Source organism: Caretta caretta, chromosome 14 (genome assembly GCF_965140235.1).
Source record: "Caretta caretta isolate rCarCar2 chromosome 14, rCarCar1.hap1, whole genome shotgun sequence".
Taxonomy (NCBI): Eukaryota; Metazoa; Chordata; order Testudines; family Cheloniidae; genus Caretta; species Caretta caretta.
Window position 1 is genome coordinate 6,799,838 of NC_134219.1, and position 27,201 is coordinate 6,827,038.

The window sequence follows — 27,201 nt, forward strand, 5'->3', positions numbered from 1 at the left end:
ACTGGTGATCAAATGCTGTGCGATAGTGAGGACAAAGCGCTGTTGCTTTGTTCAGGTTTTACATTGTATCTCCTATGCTGAAAGGATGTCAAGGGCACCTAGAGCTTTGGAAGGATGCCCTTCAGCACAGAGTTTGTGCAAGACCAGAAATCATTACGATGTCCTTGCTACAAAAGTTTGAAATCAAAATACATTAGTGAATATTTTAAATTAGGGGCAGATTCAAACTTTGCTGTTCTTAAGCCTTAAACAAACCCCCTCAGCTATACATGATTAACTACTGAAGGTAAAGTAAATTCATAGCACCCAAATGAGGCTGTATATGTTTATTTATCGTCAGTAATTTTTTTTAAACACAAGGCAAAATATTAATAGCTGAAAGGCAACACTTGCAGAGTATGTACAGAGCAATGTACAACTGAATGTAAGAGGCTTTAATCTATTAGTAATTTAACCACTTTATAAAAGCAAGTGATGCTTTTTCTCTTTAAGACCTTCTTTAGAAATAATTTATTGCCAATTCTGAACTAAAGCAAGGAGAGCAATGTACAATATAAAGATGCTGTTAGCCCCAGGAAAGTTATAAAAGATACACATATAAAAACTGTAAGCCACAAACATTTATACAAAGCTAATACAAATCTTGATTGTTAAAGAATCTATGAGGTTGTTACAAAATATTTTTCATAAGGCTTCATGGAAGGTAAACTCTCACTGCTATTGAAAGCGCAGGAAAGCAGTTTTAAATATTCTGCAATTCAATTATTTGTTTTCAAGTTCAAGGCAAAGAAATTGCAAATGGCACTGTATTGCGATGCTGTGTAATTTAAAAAACCCCTATCTTAGATTCATCTACATCATGGTACCATCAAATACAGAAAGACCTAAAAAGTCATCTTGTGACTAATTGAGCATGAAACACGGATTATTCTGAAACAGGAAATGTTGCTGTTGGAAAACAACTTCTGCAACCATCTTTAAAGATAAATGCCTAGAGATTCTTGACCAGCTTGGCAACCAGCAGGAAAGCTAAAGGGGTGCACAACTATCGCAGTCTTCAAGTGGCAACTTGCTTATAAACTCAGAGGGCCCTACCCCAAACAGTGCTGTGTTCAGAACTATCAGGTGTGTGTGTGTTTGTCTGAGTTTTACATACATTAACAGCAGGATGGAATAAAAGCCCGTTAGTTCCAAAGTTTCTGCTGAAGTTATGAGGAGTTCAAAATACTGACTCAGTATTAGCCAAGAGTCAGGCAATACTACAGACATGCTCAAAGCATTTTAGGTTTGCTAGAATCCTGGATGGCAGGATTAAAAACCCTTTTACCAGACACTCATTAGCCAGAGGCCTCTCTGGAAAGATGAGAGGGGGACTCCTCCCTAGGGGCCAGCATTTATTTTTTAGAATGCGAGATTACATTCTGCAGGGGCTGATGGCTTACTCCACCTGAGGAATGTGGGGACCTACTCCATTGGTAAGTGGACTTTTTCAAGACCTGGTGAACAGCCACCATTTATTTTCAGGTACCAAACCAAATTTAAACAATGAAGCAAGGAACGTTTGCTAAATGCCATTTTCACCTTCAAGTACAGACTGTACAAGATAGTGGTATATAGAAATCATAGCTCAATGCAGTTACTGATCAGTCAGTGCAGCAGTGTCTAGCCAATGATCCTTGGAAAATTAGTCCCATTAAAAGTAGCTTTTTTTTAAATACAAAAAAGCCTCCGGATTTTTTCTGCATTCCACCTCCACTGGAAATTTAAGCCCTGACTTTGAGTGTAAACCAGTAAGTATGGTACAGTCTTCACTTTTATTAGCTTTTGATCACACATTTGCTTTTGCTTCTGCTTCAGTACGTATATGGACAGTCTCTGTTCTGCAATATTACATTACTACACCTTGCATCCAAATTATACATTTCCACACAAAAAAATGCATCCAGTAACAAATCCCAAAAGAAATAAAGCCGCCTAAACGGTGCTCTCTTTCAGTGTGATGGAAATGGCCATAGTGTAGTTTTGAGCCAGTCTGTCACATAGGAACAAATTTACAATGTTTCAAGGTTAGACTTCGGGGGGCAAAAACATGTGAGAGAGAATAGGGAGAAGGAGAGAATACCAGCAAATGATTTACTTCAATATAATTGTCTTAGATGGAATTAGTCAGTGTAAGTTTCAGATGGAGAGAAGTTTCACACACTGAATTTCCTACCCTGTCTTGATGTCAAAGTTTAAGGCTGAGTGATCCAAGGAAAGGGGTGGCTAGAACTCCAGTTAAGAAAACAAGACCTTTCTGGGAAGAACATACGTGACACCCAACCAAAACCAAGTAGCATGTATTTTGGATTAGTCCAAGGTGTATGGAAGCATTCTGAAAAGCAGTTTTACTCATCGTTAGGGACCCTTCAGAAACATTTACTTGATAAAGTGAAGTCCAAGGGCTTGATTCTTAACATTCACCTCCCACTGACTTCAGCTGGACTTGTGGGTGCCTGACACCACTGAGACACAGGTGCTATTCCTGCACGGGCATCAATTTTAATGAACATTTCCTGCGATGTGAAATTTCAGTTTCAATTTTTTTTTATAAGTGAATTTTTGTTTAGACTGATAGAAATCATTGGCATAATTAAGAGTATTTTCCATTTCTATAGCACTGCATCTACAGATTTCTAAGCACTTTGCAGTGGTGGGTAAACACTATTCCCATTTTACTGATGAATGAGGTACAGAGAAGCTTAAATGACTTAGTCACAGGAAGTCAGAGGCAGAGTTGGGAATAAAGCCCAAGCTTCCCTGACTCCTACCAAAATGATCCCATCTTCAATGCAGACGGTTTTAAGCCATTAGAACCTTATGTCAAACCACTTGCCACACATGCAGTGCATCTATGATAAAACCCATCTTAAGAAATTGCTCTCCTACCACAAGAATTAGCTTGTTTTATGGGGCAAGTAGCAAACAGAACACTGGAGGGGCAAACAGAACTATTTGATTTGTGCAGTAGTGACCTGGACTTATTTCTTTAACACACCAATTGGCCAAGCTTAATTTTATTTAGTAAGTGCTCTTTGGCATACAAAGTTTCAGCCAAAAGTATATTTTGCCCCACAGCCAAAGTGAAACCCCACAAGAGTTAGTTGTAATGGCACTTTGGGCAGAATACAACTGGTGACAAATGGCACCTGTAGAAAACCCTATGTAGCACGTTTGGCTCAAGTATTCTGACAATAAGGAAAATAGTTTGAGGCTTAAAAAATGCCACCATGGAGAAGCAGAATAGGAGGCAGTTAGACAAAAAGGCACCCTTTAAAAATTGGAAGTCAAATCCTACTGAGGACAATAGAAAGGAACCCAAACTTTGGCAAGGCTAGTGTACAAGTATAACTAGGCAGGCCAAAAAAGAATTTGAAGAGCCTACCAAAAGACACAAACTGACAGCAAAAATTTTTTCAGTACATCAGAAGCAGGAAGCCTGCCAAACAATCAGGAGGGCCACTGGACAACTGAGATGCTAAGAGCACGTTCAAGGAAGACAAAGCTGTTGCAGAGAAACTAAATGAATTCTTTGCATTGGTATTCACTGCAGAGGATAGGAGAGATTTCCACACCTGAGCCATTCTTTTCAGGTGACAAATCTGTGCAAGTGTCAGAGATTGAGGGATCATTAGAGGTGGCTTTGGAACAAACTGATAAACTAAACAGTAATAAGTCACCAGGACCAGATGGTATTTCCCCAAGAGTTCTGAATGAACTCAAATATGAAATAGCAGAACCACTAACTGTGGTACATAACCAACAGCTTAAATCGGCCTTTGTATCATATGACTGGCAGATAGTTCATGTAATGCCATTTTTTTTTTTTTTTTTTTTTTAAAAAGGCTCCATAAGCACTCCTGGCAATTACAGGCCTGCCAGCTTAACTTCAGTACCAGGCAAACTGATTGAAACTACAGTAAAGAACAGAATTATCAAATGCATGGATAACATATGTTGGGGAAGAGTCACTGTTTTTGTAAAGGGAAATCATGCTTCACCAATCTAACAGAATTCTTTGAGGAGGTCAAACATATGGACAAGGGTGATTAAGTAGATATATATACTTGGACTTTCAGAGTCTTTGACAAGTTCCCACACCAAAGGCTCTTAAGCAAAGTAAGCAGTCATACTTTGGGCTAAGATGGAAGCTCCTCTCGTGGATCAGGAAACAAAGGGTAGGAATAAATGGTCAGTTTTCAGAGTGGAGAGAGGTAAATAGGGTCCCTCAAGGATCTGTGCTAGGACCTATGCTGTTCAATATATTCACAAGTAATCTAGAAAAAGGGGTAAACAGAGGTGACAGTCTGCAGATGATACAAAATTACTCAAGACAGCAGTCAGCTTTGGATTTAACTAAGTTATAAAGGGATCTCAAAACTGGGTGACTGTGCAACAAAATGGCAGACGCAAAGTAATGGACACTGGAAAACAATGACAAATATACACATAAATGAGAGGGTCTACATTAACTGTTACCACGCATGAAAGATCTTGGGAGTCGCTGTGGATAGTCTTCTGAAAACATCAGCTCAATATGCAGTGGTAGTCAAACCAGTAGGAAAGGGACAGATAAGACAGAAAATATCATAATGCCACTACATAAATCCATGGTATGACCACACCTTGAATAGGATGTTCATTCTGGTAGTCTCATCTCCAAAAAGATTAGAATTGGAAAAAGTACAGAGAAGGGCAAAAAAAATGACTAGGGTATGGAACAGCTTCCATATGAGGAGAGATTAAAAAGACAGACTGCTCAGCTTCAAAAAGAGACAACTAAACGGGGGTTGGGGGTGGGAAATGAGAGAGCTCTGTAAAATCATGAAGGAGATGGAGAAAGCGAACAGGGAAGTGTTATTTACATAACACAAGAACCAGGCGTCACCCAATGAAATTACAGGCAGCAGGTTTTAAACAAACATAAGGAAGTACTTCTTCACACAACCCAGTCAACCTATAGAAGTTGTTGCCAGTGAATGTTGTAAAGGCCAAAAGTATAACTGCATTAAAAAAAGAATTGGGTAAGTTCCTGGAGTATAGGTCCAGCAATGGCTATTAGCCAAGATGGTCAGGGATGTTTCTAAACCCCTCACTCCCAGAAGCTGGGACTGGACAACAGCGGATAAATCGCTCAATAAATTGCCCTTCTCTGTTCATTCCCTATGAAGATCTGGTACTGGCCACTGTCAAAAGACTGGATACTGGGCTAGATGGACAATTGGTCTGACCGAGTATGGCCATTCTTATAGTTCTAGGGATTTCTAGACCTGATTCTGACAGACTCTCTGAAGTCTGCAGACTTTAGCATTTACTATTGTGACATGTTATGCTCATCTTTCTGTATAGACTTTTGGCCTAGTGGTGTTTGGCCTATTTACCCATATCTGCATAAGGCCACACACTGGGGAATTTGTCTTCATATAAGGCCACTGCAGAAGGAAAGAAGACAGGAGGCACTTATGTTTGCGAATACTTCTGTGCATTAGTGAATGCTTGTTGATGTAGGACTAGGCACACTGTAAAGTTATGGTGAAAAGATACAAAAGCACTTCAAATCGGCCTAAACTCTGGGGCAAGGTACCTAGATGTAAGCTATTCAGCACAGTGACAAATTCTAAAGCTAAGTTTGCTTCTCCTTCCCACATCAAAATTTCAGATCACAGTGCTCTGTGCTTTGTTATAGCTCTAAGAAGCAGAATACTTAAAATATGCAATAGAAAATGAAGTTTAGAGTGAACTGTGCCATTTACTAGTTCTTGATCATCTTAGTCTTTATAGACAATTCTGGCAGAAGGTATTAATGCTGACAGTTCCCAACTTTTTTGTATTCCCTGACCTAAAGCATACCCTACCCAAAAACCCATGCAAAACTTTATATTTAAGGTAGGAAAGGCATTATCGTCAAGTATCCTAGCTTCTAAATGACTCCAACAAGAAATTTATGGAATATCTAACCAATGAAGGACCTGAGAAATCAAAGTCAGCTATATTATCACAGTCTTCATTATAGAATTAAGGAGGAGGTGAAAAGGAACAGTTTTCAAAAATCACTACTACAAGTCTAATGTAATTCTGATGAATGTACACAAGTCTGGACTTGGAACTTTGACAGTGGACTGTGTTTTCTAGATATACTTTTTGCAACATAAAAGCACTGGAGGTCAAGTTTAGTCACTTTACAGGTTATTTGGACTTAGGTTTGCTATAAAATTATAACTGAGTCAACTCAAAGCTACAGTGGAAGAGATTAAAGCCTCAATTTCAGCAGAAATTGGCAATAATGTGTTCAGCAGCAGCTTTCAGCCACACATCAAGAAGTCTGACAGGACCTGGATTTTTCTACTCCCGTTGTAAACCACAATTTTAGAAACACAAAAGGTATTCAAATAAAAATGTCTTTTTGCACATCACTGTAGCATAAGCTGCTTGAGGTTGTCATGAAGGATGGTATCCTTGACGTCACGGAAAACCAGCCGGATGTTTTCTGTGTTAATAGCAGTGGTGAAGTGGTGGTATAGGGGCTTCTGCTGTTGGTCCCGGCGTTTGGTACGAAAACAATCCACCAGGAATTTTTGGACGTCTATTAAGCAGTGGGGATCCCCTTCGAACTCTGGGAAATAGTTTTTGATGCTCACTTTTTGTACTTTTTCCTCAAGCAAGTCTGTCTTATTTAGAAATAGAATGATGGAGACATTGCTGAAAACCCGGTTGTTGACTATTGTTTCAAAAATGTTCAGTGATTCTGTAAGGCGATTTGTTAGCCGATCCTCCATGAGCACCTGGTCAAATTCACTTGAGGAGACCAGGAAAAGTATCGATGTGACACTGTCGAAGCACTCGAACCAACGTTTCCTTTCTGATCTTTGGCCACCTACATCAACCATCTTGAAGGGAACATTTTTAATTTCGAAGTCGTACTCGTGAATCCCTTTCGTGGGTCTTCGTGCCAGCAGAATATCTTGCTGCGATGGAAGATAATCCTAAAAAAATAAAGCAAATTTGCTGGTTAGGGAACAATAATGAGCATAGTGGCTTTAGCAGACTTCTGACCCAGAAAAGTTGGAAGGAAATTTATTTTTGAAGAGTCTTCATGCACTATTCCATTTTAAAAAGTTCTCAGTCTCTAAAACTGGGATTAACACACCCAATCCTAAAATGAGAATCCCTCTAGAGCAGTGTTTCTCAATGACCAGTCCATGGACTGGCATCAGTCCCTGAGATCTCCCCGATACAGTTTAAGGCAGCAGCAAGCTGGTCCTTGGTATCAAAAAGGTTGAGAAACACTGCTTTAGAGAACTGAAACTTTCCCTTTGCTACATATCAAGTGACCTTGGTAAACAATATTGGAAGAAGCATTACCCGTTCCTCATGCCACCAGCTTCTTTTATTCCCTCACTACAGATTCTTTTGTAAGAAGTCTCCTTCCCCCATCTGTTATACAATGTGCATTTGTTGGCTCACCCTCTACCCCAGAGGGCTGCATTAGAACGATTCTACCAATTCTAACAAACAGTAAGCACTCACTCACTAGCTTTCCCCTCTTTGGCATATTGCTCAGCTGATCATGATTAATAATAAGAACAGAACCACTGTTTGACAAGGTATTAAGACTACCTAAGTTTTTATTGAATCCATAGATGCCATCACAAAGAAGCCGGAAACACAAGGAACTCCTTAATGCCTGCACAGCAACCTTACTGTCTTTCTCTCTCATGGGAAACAGGCAACATGAGAGTTTCTAGGCGTTCCATTATGAGTAGCTACATCCCATGGAATGGAAATACTCCGTACAAGTTAAGAGTTGTTTCTCCAAAGTGTAGGAATTTAAACAGATGAATCCAAAAGACCAAAGTTGTGGGATCTGATCCCTAAAGAAAGCTAATGCATTTTTGGCTTCTCCATTTTCACAGGAGTAATTTTGCTGATTTGTGCATTTACCTCTGAGCAGCCAGTTTGCTAAATTTTATGTTCACAGATTTGTTCTCCAGGTATATATAAATCCTTTGTTATACTTCACTGTTCAGACATGTCATGCTTTGGTATTCATGGCAGTTTTAGAAAACAAGCTCTAGGTTTCAAACATAGAAGTTTAAAATCAAGTCTCTCTTCACTTAAAAATCTATTCAGAGATCTTTTCCTGATAATCCCAGTCAATGAAGGGCTCCCGGCTCAACATGAGGCCTTGGGAACACTTGTGAAGTAAGGTCAAGAGAACTGATTCAACCAACTTCTACTGGGTTAGAAAAAAACCCTTAAATAAAAACAGTTAAACAAACAAAACTAGAATTTAACAGTAGTACAGTTTGGATTTTGAAATGCCTAAATATGCCTGTTTTGCTTTAAATTAAAGCTATACAAAACCTGAATGTTTAATTCGTTTCAATCAGGGATTGTTATAAAATTTCAGACAAACGGTTTAAAAACAATTAACAAGACAATATTAATATCACTGCAAGCTTTTACAGACAGGGAATTATGGGATTCTATTTTAATAGACATCTGTTAAAATGAATTTTTAAAAGGGTTTAAGCTGAATTTAAAACAAAAGCAAGATTTTAAGGAGCACTTTGTTTTAATGCATGAAAACCAGAAAGTGAAACTAATGAGGGAACAGCAACCGTTTTGTCTAAACTCCCGATTCTTTTATTTCAAGCTGGCCACAACTGAGATGTTTGGGTGATTCTGATAAAAAACAGTTACCAAGAAACTTTCTGAGCCACCACAAGGCTCCCCTCTTTGCTCTCATCTTTAGGGTACTGACGTACACTCATGATGTTGCCACCTAGTTTCTCAGAAGGAAAGCCAAAGACTTTAGAACTTCACCTACTGTCTTAAAAGTGACCCATGGAAAAAAAAGCTGGGCTTTTGCCCTTCTTTGCCTCTTTCTCATGGATAAAAGCAGGCTGAAAGGTTAATAAGTTTTCCTGCTTGCTTTACTACATTAAATTCAGGTCTTGTCTGCCAGGAAAAGACTAACACGGGAAAATCTGAGAAATAACATCACAGAGGCTGAAAACTAAGAAACTGAGCAAAGATTGAGTTAGATTTTTAAAGTGCTGCACTTTTTTTTTTTTTTTTTAAACACACACACACTTAACTGCGGTGCCTAATGAACATTTGGGAGAGTGGCTGTCCATGCTGCAGAGTGACCACCACCACCACCCTTTCTGTAAAGGAGCAAAAGATCAAACACATTCCCGAGATCAACTCCCTCTCAAAGAGGTCCTCCATCAAAGCCAGGGACCAGACATTCCTGATATTTCTAAAGGTAAAAGACAAGCAAACTTTTTAAACACATTTCAAATACACAAAACAGGGCACAAAGCATATTTCTACAATTCCTTTCCAGCAGATAAAATGCAAGACGACCCTGACCTCCTATTAGAGCTCCCAAGATACACATGCCTGCAAGAGCACCATCAGTGACCAGGACACCTGGGTTAAGCTCACAACTGGGCATTAACGTTCAGCTTAAATTTCAATGAAAAAGTGTTTCACTTCCCCTCTTAAAGACCGTTTACTGTTACTGGCACATAAAAGCCACCACATTTTAATTAAATGTAGCCAAATGTGAAGTAACTGTACACAGTCTGTAAAGGGCATTGTGAATATCAAGCAGTCTGTGCACAGTTGAAGGCACCATTGACTGATAAGATTCCCATCAATTCCCATCTCCTCATAGGTTTCCCAATGCCTAAGCATGGAAAAAAACTGAATTTCACCTCGTTCCAATTCATTTCTCCATCCCCACAGTCTGATCCACTCTTCCCTGTCATACGTGCAACCACAGGGCACTAATTCCTTCCTTTCTATTTCATATTTAGACTTGAGGCCTTCTTGCTCCTGTATAATTTCTTAAGTCATCCCCTCCTTTCAATCCTCACTGCCAACGTTCTGGATCACGCTATTGTTCTTATAGCCAGTACAAATGACATCTCCATCACTGGCCTCCCTGAAACATCCCATGTCCATCAGTCTGCATCTCACTTCTTGTCACTCTCAACCTTGTCCCTAGGACTCCACCCCCTTTTTCAGCTTTGCCATTTCCTTTTCTCCTTACAGACAAAACAAGCAAGGTAGGAATGAGGATGTTACTATTCCAAGGAGCCAAGCATCTTCAACTCCTCCAAATGCCTCCTCAAAACCCACCACTTTGGCCTTATTTTCCACCCTCTACTTCCACTCCTGCACTGTCTGCTCTCCCAACCTACTTAGAAATATCAGAACGTGTCACTTGCTAGTGTGACTCACTTTGTCTGCCTAATCTGGATTGGAATCCGTTCAAGGCAGAGACCAGGTCTCCGAGGATATGTCCACGCTGAGGTAGGAATAGGATTCCCCTGCCCATGTACATGTTCGCGACAGATCAATGAGAGCTAGAATGAGTGCAAATAGCAGTATAGCTGGGGTAACACAGGAAGCAGAGACACGACTGAGCTGTGCCAAGTATGTACCTGCCCATCTTGGCTGTGCCTCTGCTGCCGTTGCCGGTGCTACCTGACTACACTGCTATTTATACTTGCACTAGTTCTCATCAAGCTACTACGTGTGTGTGTGTGTACAGGAGCAGGGGACTCCTACCTCTCCTGTGGTGCTGACATAGCTGTAATCTAACATGCCGTGCAAAGCTAAGGCCCTATATAAAATGTTTACAATTAATATTTACTTGACCAATAGTGAGAAAAAGATATGGAAAAATAGAGAAATTTACAATTCAGCTTTGAAATAAACATATATATGTTATAATCATATATGTAAATGAACCGATTTCCTTATTCTGTTGACTTGGTCAAGCAATCTGAACGACTAGGTTTTAGACATGCTGATCTCTCTAGCTTCCTTATGTTAAAGGAGAAAAGACCATAGTCCTGTCTGTTCATTACCAATGTAATTTCAAATCAGTCTGTTTGCATGAGACAGGAACAGGGAGTGCTTCTACCCATAAACTGCTACAGTTCCAAAGCACAACAATAATCTTTAACCGCCAGCAAAAAGCTGTGCTCTAATCATACAAATGAGAAGGAATAAACCAAGAGAGCTTTACCCAAAGCTATATTTACACTTTCGTAACAAAATTACCTAGCGTTTGCCTGAAAATCTAGTCATTTCTGTTAAAAGATGATTTTGAAGAAAACTACACATCTTAATGTTTGTGATTTACAATTAGATTAAATACGATTATCCAACTTTAAAAGTCACTCTTTAAAACTCACCATTTTAATAAGTGACTAAAATCATTTTGCTTCAAAATGCAATTGCTAAAGAAATGCAGTCATTTATTGTATTTATAGCTAGAAACTCTTTCAGGCATAGTTAACTGGAATTTCCGATATTGCTATAATTCCTTTTCATAGTTCTGATTAAGAACTTTAAGGTGGCTGCAAAACAGAAGCAGGCCCCAAAGTGACTGTTTTAAATTTAATCCGTGGACAGGCATAACAATGGGTGTGAAAAATCTGGACAGAAAGTTAAAAGCGCCACCTGGGTGGCTACTAGAGACCATCCGTACTCCTGTTATTGCTTCAGACAGATGCCATAAGGCAAAAGGCAAACAGCACTGATGTTGAAACTTCTAAATGAGACTCCGAAGTGTTATGTGAGATCTAACCTGATAATCAAGTTAGGAAAGGTTTTCTTTTGGTTCTACATATAGTTTAAGTTTAGATGATAGCTTAGATTCTCCTCAATCAAAATCACTGCAAAAAAAGAAAATAAAGAATTAGGTGCATGCTGTTCTGGCCACCCCATCTGAAAAAAGATACATTAGAGTTGTAAAAGATACAGAGAAAGGCAACAAAAATGAGTGAGGTATGGAACAGCTTCTGTATGAGGAGAAATTAAAAAGACTGGGACTGGTTCAGCTTCAGAGAGAGAGGACTAAAGAAGGGGAAATGATAGAGGTCTATAAAATCATGACCGGTGTGGAGGAAGTGAACAGGGAAATGTTATTTACTTAATCACAACACAAGAATCTGGGGTCACCCAATGAAATTAACAGGCAGCAGGTTTAAAAACAAACAAAAAGGAAATACTTCTTCATACAGTGCAAAGTCAACTAGTGGAACTTGTTGCCAGGGGATGTTGTGAAGGCTAAAATTATCACAGGGTTCAAAAAAGAATTAGATAAGTTCATGGAGGACAGGACCATCGATGGCCATTAGTCAAGATGGTCAGGGATGTAACCCAATGCTCTGGGTGTCCCTAGCCTCTGACTGTCAGGGCCTGGGAGCACACAGGGGATGGATCACTCAGTGATTGCCTGTTCTGTTCATTCCATTCTGTTCAAACCCCCCACTCCTCCCAAAGCACCCGACACCGGCCACTACTGGAAGACAGGATACTGGACTAGATGAACCATCATTCTGACCCAGTAGGGCCATTCTTATGTTCTAAGTATTGGGTGGTATTAGGCTTCAAAGCATTTGTTGAGAATATAGGTGCTGACTTTATTTTTCCCTGTGGGTGCTGCACCAAGGCCCACCCTCACTCTACCCCTTCCCCCAATGCCCCACCCTCACTCTGCCTCTTCCTGCCCCCAGTCCGCCCCCTCCCAGAGTTCCGAGCCTGCCCACAGCTCTCCGCCCTCCTGCAAGCCTCCTCCCGAGATGCCAAACAGCTGATCAGTGCCGCTGCCGAACAGCTGTGGCTGGTGGATGCTGAGCACCCTTTTTTCCCCCTCGGGGGGTGTGCGCTCCAGCACCAGAGCACCCCTGGAGTTGGCACCTATGGCTGGGAATATAACAGAGATGCAGTGACTCCGCAGTTAGGTTTGATGTTAGCTTCCCATTGTAAGGCCAATTTTCATGCATAAGTTCTGCAATACAAGACTGCTGGACATGAATATACAAACTGAATATACACACAAGCCCATGAGGCAAAAATTACAACCAAAATGGCTACCATTAATAGGAGGCAATACAATCCCATGGAAAATGGACTGTTGAAACGTTTTCCAGCACAGACACAATATAAATTTAATACGGGATGAAATCTTTAACTGTGTTATATGCCAGGCACATTACAAAACGTAACAGTGATCTGTACAATCACTTAATTTCTCGTTCTAGAGGTTTCTTACATATAAGCACAAAAAGTTTTCTAGCAAGAGGCATCTTTGAGTATCAATAATTAGATCTGTACTGTCCCAGAGCCATCCAGATCAATGGATGTACAGTGTTACTAGCAAATTCAGGACAGCAAAATACACAATCCAGATAACCACTTTGTAAACATTTTTCTTTAATGTACATTTATGGTCATAAGAATGACTAAAAATAAAACCACCCTATTTAACAGATCTGCTCCAGGTGTGCATGGACATAAGCTTACCGCTTCTCAATCCTGTTAGTAGTGTTAGAATAAGCTGAGCTGGATTTAAACATGGCTCATGCATCATCAGAATACTCTCTAACGTTAGAATCTTTATTGAAAGTGATATGTGAACCCAGTAAATCCAGCTTGACTTTTAGATCCCAGTGGGAGCTTGTTAGAAAAAGCCATATTTTTTATTTGTAAAAAGAGCACATCTGATTTTCAAATTAAATACAACAAATAGGGAAACAGTGCTATTTTCGCAGACGTTTTCAGAACACAGCAGCACCATGTGCTTTCTATGGAAAAATTACTGACTTCATATATTCTGCAGAGTTCAGTGGTGATTGCTAGATTCTACAATTTGTGTCCACAGACTTCTCCTGGCCACTGTCATACTGTTTTCTGAGTGTTTTGCCATACAGAACAATGACCCTATTCTACTCTATACCTAGGGCCCTACCAATTTCACAGCAATGAAAAACATGTCATGGATCATGAAATCTGGTCTTGTGTGCTTTTACCCCGCACTATACAGATTTCACGGGGAAGACAGTGTTTCTCAAATTGAGGGTCCTGACACAACAGGGAGGGGTGTGTGTGTGTGAAGATTATTTTAGGGGTGTCGTGGTATCGCCACCCTTACTTCTGCGCTGCTGCTGGTGGGGTGCTGCCTTCAGAGCTGGACGCCTGGCCAGCAGCAGCACAGACGTAAGGGTGGCCATACCATACCATGACATCCTTACGTCTGCGCTGCTGCTGGCAGCGGCTCTACTGCCCAGCTCTGAAGGAAGCGACGCCACCAGCAGCAGCACAGAAGTAAGGGTAGCAGTATTGCAACACCCCCTACAATAGCATTTCCCCCCCCCAAAAAAACTCCTTTTTGGGTGAGGACCAATAGAATTACACCACCATGAAATTTAGGATTTTTAAAATCCTATGATGGTGAAGTTGACCAAAATGGACTGATCCAGACCTGAAGCCACCCATGTTTAGATGTTTTAACCAGTCAACCTGTAGGTCATGTAAATTACTAAAACAAGATGAAAGCACTATTCCCCAGTTACTACATATAAGTTACATATTTAAACTGAATCAACAAAATCCCTATGATATCCAAGACTAACTTGATTTAAACTTCCCAACTAAATTAAACTTACCGATTCTCCAAGTTTATCCAAGTTGTCCAGGAAATATTTTACAGATTCCCCCTAAAAAACAAAATGAACCGATCAGAGTTTTTCACAGATGGCAGACTTAGTCACAGTAGTTTACAATCTGAAGTCCAGTTACTGAAACCAAACATACTTGGTATAAAAGTTTTAGTCACCGACTTCTATAAATTCTGTATGCAGTTGTATGTAAAGAAGTTTAGTGAGCTTGACACTCATGGAGATTAATATTCAGCCATGTAAAAAAAAGCAGGGACAGTCTAATTTGTAGCAGTTAAAAACTATTTTAAAGTTTAAGATTGTCAAATTTTTTAGTGCTGTTCATTTGGGCAATCACCGTACAAACCTCAGACTCAACTTCGGTATAAAATATTGCATTTAATTTTTTTTTTGCTATTCCTGAGTAGTCTGTATATAGGTGCATGGGGACATACAGGCCAACTGAGAAAAGTTCATTTAAACTGCACAATGAAGTCAGCTCCCATTTCTACAGGCCCCACTAGCTATTGAGCATAGCAAGCAGCAGTAGACGGAAAGGTAAAACCATAATGAACGGATGAATCTAACACATTTGAATAAGCCTTCTTGCCAAAGACCACCCTCGATAAGCACACCTTGTTTAGGAAGTTATGAATAATGCTCCAGTCTGCAATTCTATATAATATTTCCTTTACTGAACAGATTATCTTTCAAATTCAAGACAATACCAACCCTTGCATGTGGCAACTGCAATTCTGAACACCCTCTCAGATGCAAAAACTAAAATTTACAGAAGCTTGAATAATTCTATTTTTGGTTGATGCCAAATGAAAAACTTAGAGCGTTATAACTGAAATGCCTTGTTGAGATATTCAGTGTCATAACCAGAGGGCAAAGTTGTAAGTTACAGTCCACCAATTCTTAACTACAAAGCAATCAAAATGGGGCTTACTTGGCCATCAATTCAAATAGAGAGCGGTCCATACTACTTTGCCAGTAAAGGTAAGCACAGGAAGTCAACTAGTTTTGCAGTACATAAAATGAATTTGTGCATCAAGAGACTTTAAATTACATAAAATATTCAAGATTAGGAGGTACTACATTGAGTCATAAAAGAACGAAAGATAAGGGGGCAGAATTACATCTCTGATAAGGTCCCTCGCTTAAGAATGAATATTTAAAAAATGATCAAGAAGGTCAGTCCTTTCCAGAGACACTATTAAAATGTGAAGTCTGAGCAGGCATTAGGATATTAAAGTAACCAAGATGCCAGAAACTTCTGGCTAGTTGTGACAGGCTTAGAAGTTAAATACCTTTGCCAGCTTTTTCATTTGTAGGTGGAGAGGTCACCTGGTGCAAGTATACACCATACTCGGGTTTTAAAACTGCAGTTTTAATGCAAGCCTTTAATTAGACAAGGCTGGGTCTTTGGAATGAGTCATCCTGTGCTTGACATACTTAAAGGGACAGACCCTGAGGCGAGTATTTAAAGAACCACTATCACATATTATATTGTATCTGGTTTAATGTCACATACTTTTCATAAACTGACAAACTACAGTATTGGAAAACAGTAACAGATTTCAAATTTTGCTGGAGGAAGGTAGTGGTTGTTCAATATGACTACATGACTTCACACTTGCAATGTCATCTACTACAGAAGATCACAGTGCTTCATAAATTACAGATACAACCTCACCTCTGTGAGGAAGAGGCAGGTGGGCATTCCTATTAGACAGATGAGGAAACAGATATAGGAAAGTGACTTGCTCAAACACAGAAAGTTTGCAGCAGAGCCAGGAAATGCCAGGTCTCCTGACTCCATCTTTTTTTAATCCAAAGCACCTTTTCTACCTGAAAGATTTAGGACAAGATTTTTTTTAAAAGCATGTTTAAAGTTTAGAGCCTAAATAAGGATTTAGGAACTTATGGGAGCTGTTGGGTGCTCAACATCTTTGAAAAAAAAAAAAAACAGACAATTTAGGTACCTAAATATGGATTTAGATAGTCCAATGTTGTCCTAAGAACCTTCAAAGAACTTTTAAACCAGACAGCACTATTCTGTTTAAGGAATCTACATTGCTCTAATGAGGCCTTAACTCTTCTGCATTTAAATGCACTTGTTACTACCTTTCATTTAAGTCCTGAGAGCTTATTGCCACACTAGTGATTGTTCTGTTAAAGCATACAACCTAAACCACAACATATAAAGGTCATAAAGCAGCACCAAAAGCTGCTTTCCAGAAGAGGGGATTTCCTGATAACATGAATGCAAAATACATCAGCACACAGCAATGGCAATGCTCTATAGCGAAGCATTTTACAGTAAGTTTACAAACTAAAGCTCAAAAGCTTCAACAGCTGCATTGAGAAAACTACTTCTACTTGGGTTTTTAGCTTGTTTGCTGCTGTGTCAGAAGATGTGTGCTGGACAGATATCAAGATGGCCATTTTAAGAGTCAGAAAAAGCTAGGGAAAAAAACAAAAATATTCCAGTTACAAGGATGCTTTTATATAAAAGTTTAGATTTTCCTCCTGCACTCCTTTACCCTGAGGGCTTGTCTACACTGGCACTTTACAGAGCTGCAACTTTCTCGCTCAGGGGTATGAAAAAACACCCCAAGCACTGCAAGATTCAGTGCTGTAAAGTGCCAGTGTAGACACTGCCCTAGTGCTCCCAGCGCTAGTAGCTATTCCCCTTGTGGAGGTGGGTTTTTTTTTTTTTTTTAAAAAACTAAAAGCCACGTTCAGCGCTTTAGCGCTGCAAGCGAAGATGTGCCTTGAGGGTCCATTCTCTGGGCTGGAATGACAGTCACCCTATCTACCTAAGTCCATTCACACAACCAGTGTGACAGCAATGGACAAACTTCCTGACAATATGCTTCAACCTTATATTACCTTTAAGAAGGTAAGAGTCTTTCATTTCTCGTGGACTTTAATTCACATTTTCCCCTTGTCTCTCTAGCCTTGGAGTCTTTTCTCTTTACCCAGGTCATTTCTGTACATCACACAGCTCAAAGTTAGAGTCTTGACTACTGATCACTTTCAGCCTTACTTGCACCCTTTCAGTTTTACTGGACTAAGCACTGTCTTGACTACAGCCCCACTTTTGTTCACTTAGCTGCCCATGCTGAATACGTCTAATAAGAAAGAGTTTGTGTAAGACTTAAGAATTGCTCAAACACACTATTCCAAATCAGGTGGGGATGGAATTCAGAAAACTGCATATTCTAGGCAAATTTTCATGCCTTAAAAGTTAGAACTCTATAAATACTTCAGCTGAGTGAAGGGCAAGATGCAAAGCCAATAAATATCACTTTCATGGGGGGGGGGGGGGGGGGGAGAAGAAGACTGTCCAGTCCCCAAAGAGCACTTGGGATGTAGAGGTGAGATACAACAACAACAAGGCACATGCCCAGTCAGACAGATTTAATAGGGATACCCTTGTGTGTGCGTGTGCATGTATCTATCGAGAGAGAGTGTAACTGGATATGATGAGACCTACTGACAAAAATAAGAAAATCCTTCACTAATACACTTTTTTTTTTTAAATACAGAGGATAGAAGAGTCTTATGCATATTATGTGGATAAAGGACAAGTGTGTCCTTATTTAAGAGGACTAAGACAGCAACTGTTACAATTCTATTTAAAGGAAGACAGACATCTAATTTTTTTTTTCCCCTTTAAACCTACTATTGTCACTTGTAATACCCAAGATGGCTAAGTGAAAGATTAGGAATTCCTCCCCCCCTCCCACTCCAGTTTAGTTTGCATTTGAGAGAACTTTAGTATTTATACAAGTTTGAATCTAAAGATCCCAAACAATCTTTTTTCTGACTGCTGCTCAGAGTAGATCTAAATGACATGATGTAAGAATAAGAGTAGCCCCATCCAACAGAGTGCGCTCAATATTGCTAGAGCTGCACCAGTGATAGTAAGAATGGGAAAATGAGAACAAAGTAGAAGGTATACCAAGTCTATGGTGGCTGGAAAACTAGTGAAGTGTCATCATGGAAGACAAATCCAAGTGACTGAAAGCGGGACAGACATTTTTAAACTCCAATTTAACACTCATTTAAACTCTAGTGCCTACTGAGCACTTGAGACAGGAAACCTTCGTTAAAAACTCAACACCTCTACATCCTAAACTAAGCGGAAAGCTCATAATATGTATCTTGAGATCCTACCAACAAGTCCATGAGCAAGAGTCAGTGAAGACAAGACTTGGATTTCTGATATTTTTTAAGGTTAACACAAACTTTCAGGACTTACTTTAAATCAAAGTTAAAACAACAAACCCCAAAAAACCCATAACACCAACACAAACCAAATTTTTAAAGTTTTGCTTCAGGGAACTATGTTACAAAACTGGAGGTAGGGATCAACTTTGTAGAATCAGGGAAGTAATGAGTTGGAAGATTCGCATTCTAGCACGGTTCCCTTAAATTGGGAAATGTCTACACCAAGGCACTGTAGCTATGCTGGCATAACCTCATAGTGCAGACACAGCCTATACCAATGGAAGGGGTTTTTCCTGTCAGTATAGGAACACCACTTCCCTGAGTAATGGTAGTTCGGTCTACAGAAGCATTTTGTTGACCTAGCTGCGTCTATAACTGGGGGTTATGTCAGCATAGGTTGGTTACTCAATGGTGCGGATTTTTCAAACCCCCGACTGATGTAGCTATGTCAACTCAAATTTTAAGTGTAAACTAGGCATTGGTTTGGTCACACACATGCAAGCAAAATCAAAACATTATAGCATGGCTAAAGCAGAAGCCTCAATGTACTTGAAATTGAAGTGAAAGCTATTAAGAACATAAGACCAGCCCTAATGGGTCAGACCAAAGGTCCATCTAGCCCAGTATCCTGTCTGCTGACAGTGGCCAATGACAGGTGCCCCAGAGGTAATGAACAGAACAGGTAATCATCAAGTGATCCATCCCCTGTCGCCCATTCCCACCTTCCGGCAAACAGAGCATAGGGACACCATCCCTGCCCACCTATCCTCCATGAATTTATCTAGTTCTTTTTTGAACCCTGTTACAGTCTTGGCCTTCACAACATCCTCTGGCAAAGAGTTCCACAGGTTGACCGTGCGTTGTGTGAAGAAATACGTTCTTTTGTTTTAAACTTGCTGCCTATTAATTTCATTTGGTGACACCTAGTTCTTGTGTTCTGAGGAGAAAATAACACTTCCTTATTTACTTTCTCCACACCAATCATGATTTTATAGACCTCTATCATATCCCCCCTTAGTCGTCTCTTTTCCAAGCTGAAAAGTCCCAGTCTTATTAATATCTCCTCATATAGCAGCCATTCCATACCCCTAATAATTTGTTGCCCTTTTCTGAACCTTTTCTAATTCCAATACATCCCTTTTGAGATGGGGCACCCACATCTGCATGCAGTATTTAAGATGTGGGCAAAGCATGGATTTATAAAGAGGCTAAATGATATTTTGTCTTATTATACAGTATATCCCTTTCTTAATGATGCTGTTGGCTTTTTTGACTGCCACTGTACATTGAGTTGATGTTTCCAGAGATCTATCCAGAATGACTCCAAGATCTCTTGAGTGGTAACAGCTAATTCAGACCCCATCATTTTATATGTATAGTTGGGATTATGCTTTCCAATGTGCATTACTTTGCATTTATCAACACTGAATGTCATCTGCCATTTTGCTGACCAGTCACCTAGTTTTGAGAGATTCTTTTATAGTTCTTTGCAGTTTGCCTGGGACTTCACTATCTTGAGTAGTTTTGTATCATCTGCAAATTTTGCCACCTCACTGTTTACCCTTTTTTCCAGATCATTTATGAATATGTTGACTTGGACTGGTCCCAGTTCAGACCCCTGGGGGACACCACTATTTACCAATTATCAGTTATCAATCCATGAGAGCACCTTCCCTCTTACTTTGCTTAAGAGCCTTTGGTGAGGGACCTTGTCAAAGGCTTTCTGAAAATCTAAGTATACTATATCCACTGGATCCCCCTTGTCAGTGTGTTTGTTGACCCCCTCAAAGAATTTTGGTAGATTGGTGAGACATGATTTTCCCTTTACAAAAAACATGTTGACTCTTCATGTTGAGAAATTATGTCCATCACTGTGTCTGACAATTTTGTTCTTTACTATAGTTTCAACCAGTTTGCCCAATACTGAAGTCAGGCTTACCCGGCCTGTAATTGCCGGGATCACCTTTGGAGCCCTTTTTAAAAATTGGCATCAAATTAGTTATCCTCCAGTCATTTGGTACAGAAAGTGATTTAAATGATTGATTACAGCAGGGGTTCTCGAAATTGGGGGTCGGGTGACCGCTAGTTCTTGTGTTATGAGAAGTAGTAAATAACACTTATCTACTTTCTCTACACCAATCATGATTTTATAGACCTCAAATCGTATCCTCCTTAGCTGTCTCTTTTCCAATCTGAAAAGTCCCAGTTTTATTAATCTCTTTTTATATGGAAGCCATTCCACATCCCTAAAAATTTTTGTTGCCCTTTTCTGAACCTTTTCCAACTCCAATACATCTTTTTTTGAGATGGGGCGACCACACCTCAGACAGTGTTCAAGATGTGGGCATACCATGGATTTATATAGAGGCAATATGATATTTTCTGTCCTAGTATTTATCCCTTTCTTAATTATTCCCAGCATTCTGTTTGCTTTGACTGCCACTGTACACCGAGTGGATGTTTTCAGAGAACTATCCACAATGACTCCAAGATCTCTTTGAGTGGAAACAGCTAATTTAGACCCCATCATTTTATATTTATATTTGGGATTATGCTTTCCAATGTGCATTACTTTGCATTTATCAACATTAAATTTCATCTGCCATTTTGTGGCCCAGTCTCCCAGTTTTGAGAGATCCTTTTGTAGCTCCTCTCAGATTGCTTGGGACTTAACTATCTTGTTTAGTTTTGTATCATCTGCAAATTTTGCCACCCTACTGTTGCCCCTTTTTCCAGATCATTTATGAATGTTTAATAGGACTGGTCCCAGAACAGATCCCTGGGGGACACCACCATTTACCGCTCTCCATTCTGAAAACTGAACATTTATATGTACCCTTTGTTTCCTATCTTTTAACCAGTTACCGATCCATGAGCCCCTTCTCTCTTATCCCATGGCAGCTTACTTTGCATAAGAACTTTTGGCAAGGGACCTTGTCAAAGTCTTTCTGAAAACCTAAGTATACTATATCCACTGGAACCCCTTGGGTCCACATTTGCTGACCCCCTCAAAGAATTCTAATATATTGGTGAGGCATGATTTCCCTTTACTTAGTTCTGACATTTGAAAATATGGCAGTTTCAAGAAGTGTTCTCCAAACGTGTGGTTTACATAAAAAATAATCACTGTCAGAGTAGCATGTATACTTTGCTTGAAAGATGCTGTTAAGCTTTACTTTCACAGTTCAAGGATCTCACATAGTGAGGGAATGGGTAAGCATAAACATGAAGATGCTACTATCGGTGAAGAGGTAAAACAACTTGATCCAAGGACAGAATTCTACGTGACAATTTATATGCTGAAGTGTTTCACTTTGGTGACAAATGTGCTCAAGCAACAAGTGGTGTGATAAAGCAGTATTTTAAAATACACTCACTATGATACAGCAAGATGCATGGCTTTCTGGAGATTAGGTTTGCAGGGTAGTCTTAACAAGATCTTCCTCTGTTCGAACATCAGCCTTTGCAGCTTTGGTACAAAACTAAAATAGACCTCTATCATTCTCTCGGATTTCAGCCAATTGCTTTGAATGCTCATAGATGTGTTCGTTTGTTTAACTGGAATCAAAGTTGTCCAGGGCTCAGCTCAGCTGCAGACCTCAATCCTCCCTCTGATTCAGAAGTCTGTGTAAACCACAGGAAGCTCACTGTTAAATAACTTGATTCATAAGTGTCAAGTATTCCATTTTCAGAAAGGTTTGATTCAGACAGCTTGTGGAGTCTTGTGATCTCTACTGAAGAAAGTCAAAGCAAACTATTTTTAGTGTGATCACACAAGTCATGTTTCAAACAAATGAGGAAAAACACCTAATATGTCCTTAAGACGACAGACATTCTAACCAGCAGCTTTCCTTTCAGTGTTGTACTAGGTAGAAACACGCAGGATTTGTAAAAACTAAGTCATAGATGCGCAGTACAATTTTTCTTCACCAAAAGACAGCAGCAATAACTAGATGTGCTTTCTGTCATTCTTCTTACATGAGAGACTAGTGGGTTATAAAAACTATTAGCAGGCTCCCAAAGTCCAATACACTTCTTAGTTTTAGCTTTTAAGAAGAGTTCCCTTCAACCACAAGCAAACAGCCCACGGTTCAAGTATACTGCTAGCATTTAAAGGACAGTAACATTTAAAAAAAAAACACAAGACAAAAAAGATTGACTAGCTGAAACACACAGCAAATGAATGAATGCTCCCTTTAAACCAAAATAGTTACTGAGTGGCACCAATTGACTGACAAAAACAAAGTGAGTTAATTTACATGCAAGCCAAGTAAACAAAATTTAAACCAGGCCAAGCTGTTCTCACAATTAAATTTTAAAAGACTTTAGTAGAGCATGTGTGTTTTGCTATTTGTTCAACAGGGATAGCATTTCGGGATAGCAACGTCCTAAGACTTTGAAATAACTTGTAGACTAACGTTGCCAGTGAAGACATGCCCTTAAAGTGCTGCCACGAGGGAAAATGGCTCCCAGCACTGGTGCACTGTCTACACTGCCACTTTACAGTGCTGAAATTTGCAGCGCTCAGGGGTGTGTTTTTTTCACACCCCTAAGCGAGAAAGTTGCAGTGCTGTAAAGTGCCAGTGTAGACAAACCCAGAGGCTTTGTCTGCACTGGAACCTGAAGGACAAAAGTTTTGTCCTTCAGAGGTGTGAAACCCCTCCCTGGAATGACAAAAGTTTTGCTGACGAAAAGTGCAGGTGTGAGCAGGACTTTGTCAGCAGGAGAGCTCTCCTGCCCACAAAGCTACAGGACGCTCACTCATTTTGGGGGGGGGGGGGGGGGCGCATGCGTTTTTGTGGGCAGGAGAGCTCTCCCCAGCAGACAAACAGCGGCTACACCGTGTGCCTTTTAGTGGTGTGACTGTAGCAGCACAGTAGTTGCTAGAAGGTACGTAGTGTAGATACAACCAAAGTGTTCACATTTTTATTCACCTGTCCCAGTTTGGATGCAGATCCAACAGAACAACATTGGACTGATAAGTCTACTTTAAACATTTGGAAGAGGAAACCTGCAGGTTTCCCCCAAGGATCCAGATTATCCTTGGGTACGGCAAGAAAGAGAAATCAAGGACATTTCTAATTGCAAGTGGTCTGGGATTTAAGGAACCCACTCAGTACCAATTTCTTCACTATCAAGGTTTCCTGTTCCCCTATATTATTTGCACTTTGAAGAGGAGAAAAGGCTAAGTAAGTAGTCAGAACCCCTGGCCAGTGCTAAGAGCAAGAGGTGATCACAATCTTGATACTAGAGGAGGGAGTGTCTGGGGATGGGGAACAGATCGTGCACAAACCATGAAAACAAGGGCAAATGGAGGTAGCCTGGTTATGAAAACAGGGCTGGGGGGAAGTTAGTCAGGATCCTTAATTCTGTAGCATGCCAACACCTTAATAAACCTCAAAACTATGGTTTAAGTGTACCGGCTTTTGGTTACTGTTTTATCCAAATACATAGCAGATGTGTGTGGGTTTTGCAAAGCAAGGAGCCTTTAGTTTTCATTTCCCCAAACTCATACAACTCATTTCAAAGTGGGTTCATCATGAAACAACACTGCTGCCATCAAAGTAACATTTGCAGTATTTTGGAATCTTAGCAATAAATATAGTTCCTCGGTTTTACGTTTGTTAGACCAATAAAACTAGGCCAGAATAAAGTCCTTTGTCCCAGCTGTGACCCTGATACCATTGTCCTTAATTGAATCATCAAGACTGAGTGAGAGTTTGCCCTTGAACTCCTGATCCTGCATCCACTGAAAGCCACATTCATATACAGCCACAGCTCTGCCAGTTCCAGCCTCATTGCCTCCTGAAGCCATGTGAACTTTAGAATGTTTATAACATCATAGGTAGGCTACTCTGCAGACATTGGTAGGACCATCACCACATCAGTCACTCACTGGCTTCCCAGTTCATCCAAAAATCTATTAACTGCTCCCTGGGTTTTCAGGGATTGTGTGAAGTAATCCCTCCCTCACCTCAGATTCAACTACTTTCTCACTCTATTCATTCCTCCCACCTCTCCACAATACAGTAGTGGGTTCCTCTAATGTATGCAATCTTTGCCCATTTTTATTAAACTTGGAGTGCTTCCCATGTGAGGACTGCTAGAAGTGCCTTTCATCCAAGGAACTCAGGGCCTCAGGTGAATATTTCCTGTTTTACAGATAGGGAAACTGAGACACTTGAAGGTTAAGCAACTTGCCCAACATCACACAAGTCAGTTGCCGAAGGGAAACAACTTGTGTCCCAATTACCATTATTATCCTCTAGCCTCTGAAGAGGCTGTCTCTTTAAACACTGATTTTTTTTAAAAAATCAGTTAGAAAAAAAGTGCTAATCAAAGAGTCGTGTTAGTAAAAGCTCCAGTCACATCTGGTTATCAAAATAGTGTGAAAGCCATCCAAGAATACAGTGTGTCAAAACATGGTTACTACTTGTACAGTTTTAAATGTAGCACTGTCAGGGCCTAAAACTGTAAAAAAAAAATCTTTGTCTAATGTAATTTAGAAGTAGCTAAAGCACTGATACTGTATATAGAGATCAGATACAAGAAACAATACATCACTTGTCACAGTTCACTGAATACATTAGTATGATAGTTTTTAAGTCTGTCATATGCAGTTTAAGGTGAATTCTGATTTTTGACTAAGTGTTAGACTGGTTATAGCTCCCTAGACAGATAGGAGAATTTCAGTCACAGACTGAATCGGTTTTCAGAGACCACCAAAATACTTTTCCTCGGGTAAGCATGTTACTGACAAGCACATCACAGCTCATCCCACATCTGCTCAAAACATTATCTTATTTCCTTTTTTTTTAAAGCACTTTCTGTGCACAACATTAGATGCTTCGAGAAAAGCCACACCCCAATCAGAACTCCATCATGGAAGAGAAGGCTTCACTTCTAGACTGCTTTAACACAACTCTTATCTCAGTATCCGCCCTGAAAGAATACGGCAAACTTTAGACTCAAAACAGAATGAAATGTGCATGTTTTGCTTGTTACTGCTCACTGTCCAGTCAGCAGAAAGGAATCAACTCTACCGTTAAAGAGATTGTATCATGTAGATTATGCCTCGCATTTATTATTTGTTAAAAGGATTTCACAAGAAATAAGAAACAATTGTACTGTTTTCCAAGAGTCAAACTGTAATTTGGATCTATTTAAAAGACCCCTGCAGGATTTGTGATCCAACCATTACACTAACTTGATACAACATGAAAACTAAAAAGTGAGACTGAACATTAAAATGCAACTGACAAGGAAAACAAAGGCATCAACAAGTCATTGGTGAAAAATTAACATTTTCAGTTTGAACACTTAACCATGTTAATAGAAGCAAGGGGAAAGAAGTTTTTAAAAAGGACGCTGTAAACCAGTAATATCTGTTTAATCTCCCATTTACTGAGAAATCAGATTAATCTAGGGGTTCCCAAACCACCGTCCCATGGAGAACAAATGCAGTTCTATTCTCTCTTTTACTCTACGTAAAAAGATACCAAAAATACACCAAATACTTTCTGGATATTACTCTTCAGCAGATGTTTCTGTAGTAGTTGCCATAAAGCAATCCAGATGGTTGCAAATAGGAGGAGAAGCAGGGACAGACAGGGATTCTAACCTGACGTGCATTCCAAAAAAAAAAGCACTTCATTAATCCAAGGTGTCAATTTGTTATTTTAAATCCTAAAACTGATTTTGCACTGGTCATTCAAAACAACTCACTAATTTGAATTTAGTGAACATCCCTGTAATTAGTCTCAGATTTGCTCCAATTAACACTTTTATTATTTCAGAGTTCACTGAATACTAACTATCCTAATTAACCCCATATAACTCTGTTCAAAGAAATATGATCAAGTTAAGGTTTTAAGTACCAGAGACACCATAGCCCCAGCTCAGTTTACAATAAAGCAAGATGTTCCAGTTTTGAATTATCCTCTCCCCAACAGAGAATCAATAAGGGTTTTACATTTTCTCTAAAATGCACAAAGAAACCTGTCAGGCAGTGTACAAACAAGCTGGGTTTGTGTACACTTTGGCAGGGAGAGGTGGGTAAGAGGGGAGGGAAAGGGAACAAAACTTGCAAACTCACTACTGCTTCACAGTGAGAACAAGCACAATTTTCCTATGAACCAGATGCAAAACTCCAGCTTGTTTTGCGAACAAACAGCTTTCAGTCACTAACAACTGGGTATACAGGTTGAACCTCTCAAGCCCGGCACCCTTGGGACTTGACTGGTGCCGAACCAGAGAATTTGCCAAATCATGGGAGGCCAATGCAGAGTGCCAGTGGGTCTCCATAGGCACAAGAAGCAAGGGTGTAGGGGGTGCTGCAGCACCCCTTGACTTTGTACCGAGCATGGCTCCCTGCCCGGGTGGCTCCAAAGCTGGCCCCAGGTAACAGCTATCAGCCCCTTGCCTGGGATCCCAACTGCCAGCCCCAGGTCCTCCC

At 40.0% G+C, this 27,201-nt stretch overlaps 1 protein-coding gene across 1 annotated transcript in view; it reads right to left on the minus strand.

Annotated features, from left to right (window-relative positions):
• Positions 1–311: 311 nt before the first annotated feature.
• Positions 312–27,201, minus strand: part of GNA13 (G protein subunit alpha 13) — a 43,663-nt gene continuing 16,773 nt past the window's right edge. The window contains exons 3-4 of the mRNA XM_048818971.2: positions 14,514–14,564; positions 312–7,022 (exon numbers count right to left, since the gene is read on the minus strand). Of these exons, the coding sequence (XP_048674928.1) occupies positions 6,450–7,022; positions 14,514–14,564 (624 nt within the window). The 3' untranslated portion in view covers positions 312–6,449. The remainder of the gene's footprint in view (positions 7,023–14,513; positions 14,565–27,201) is intronic.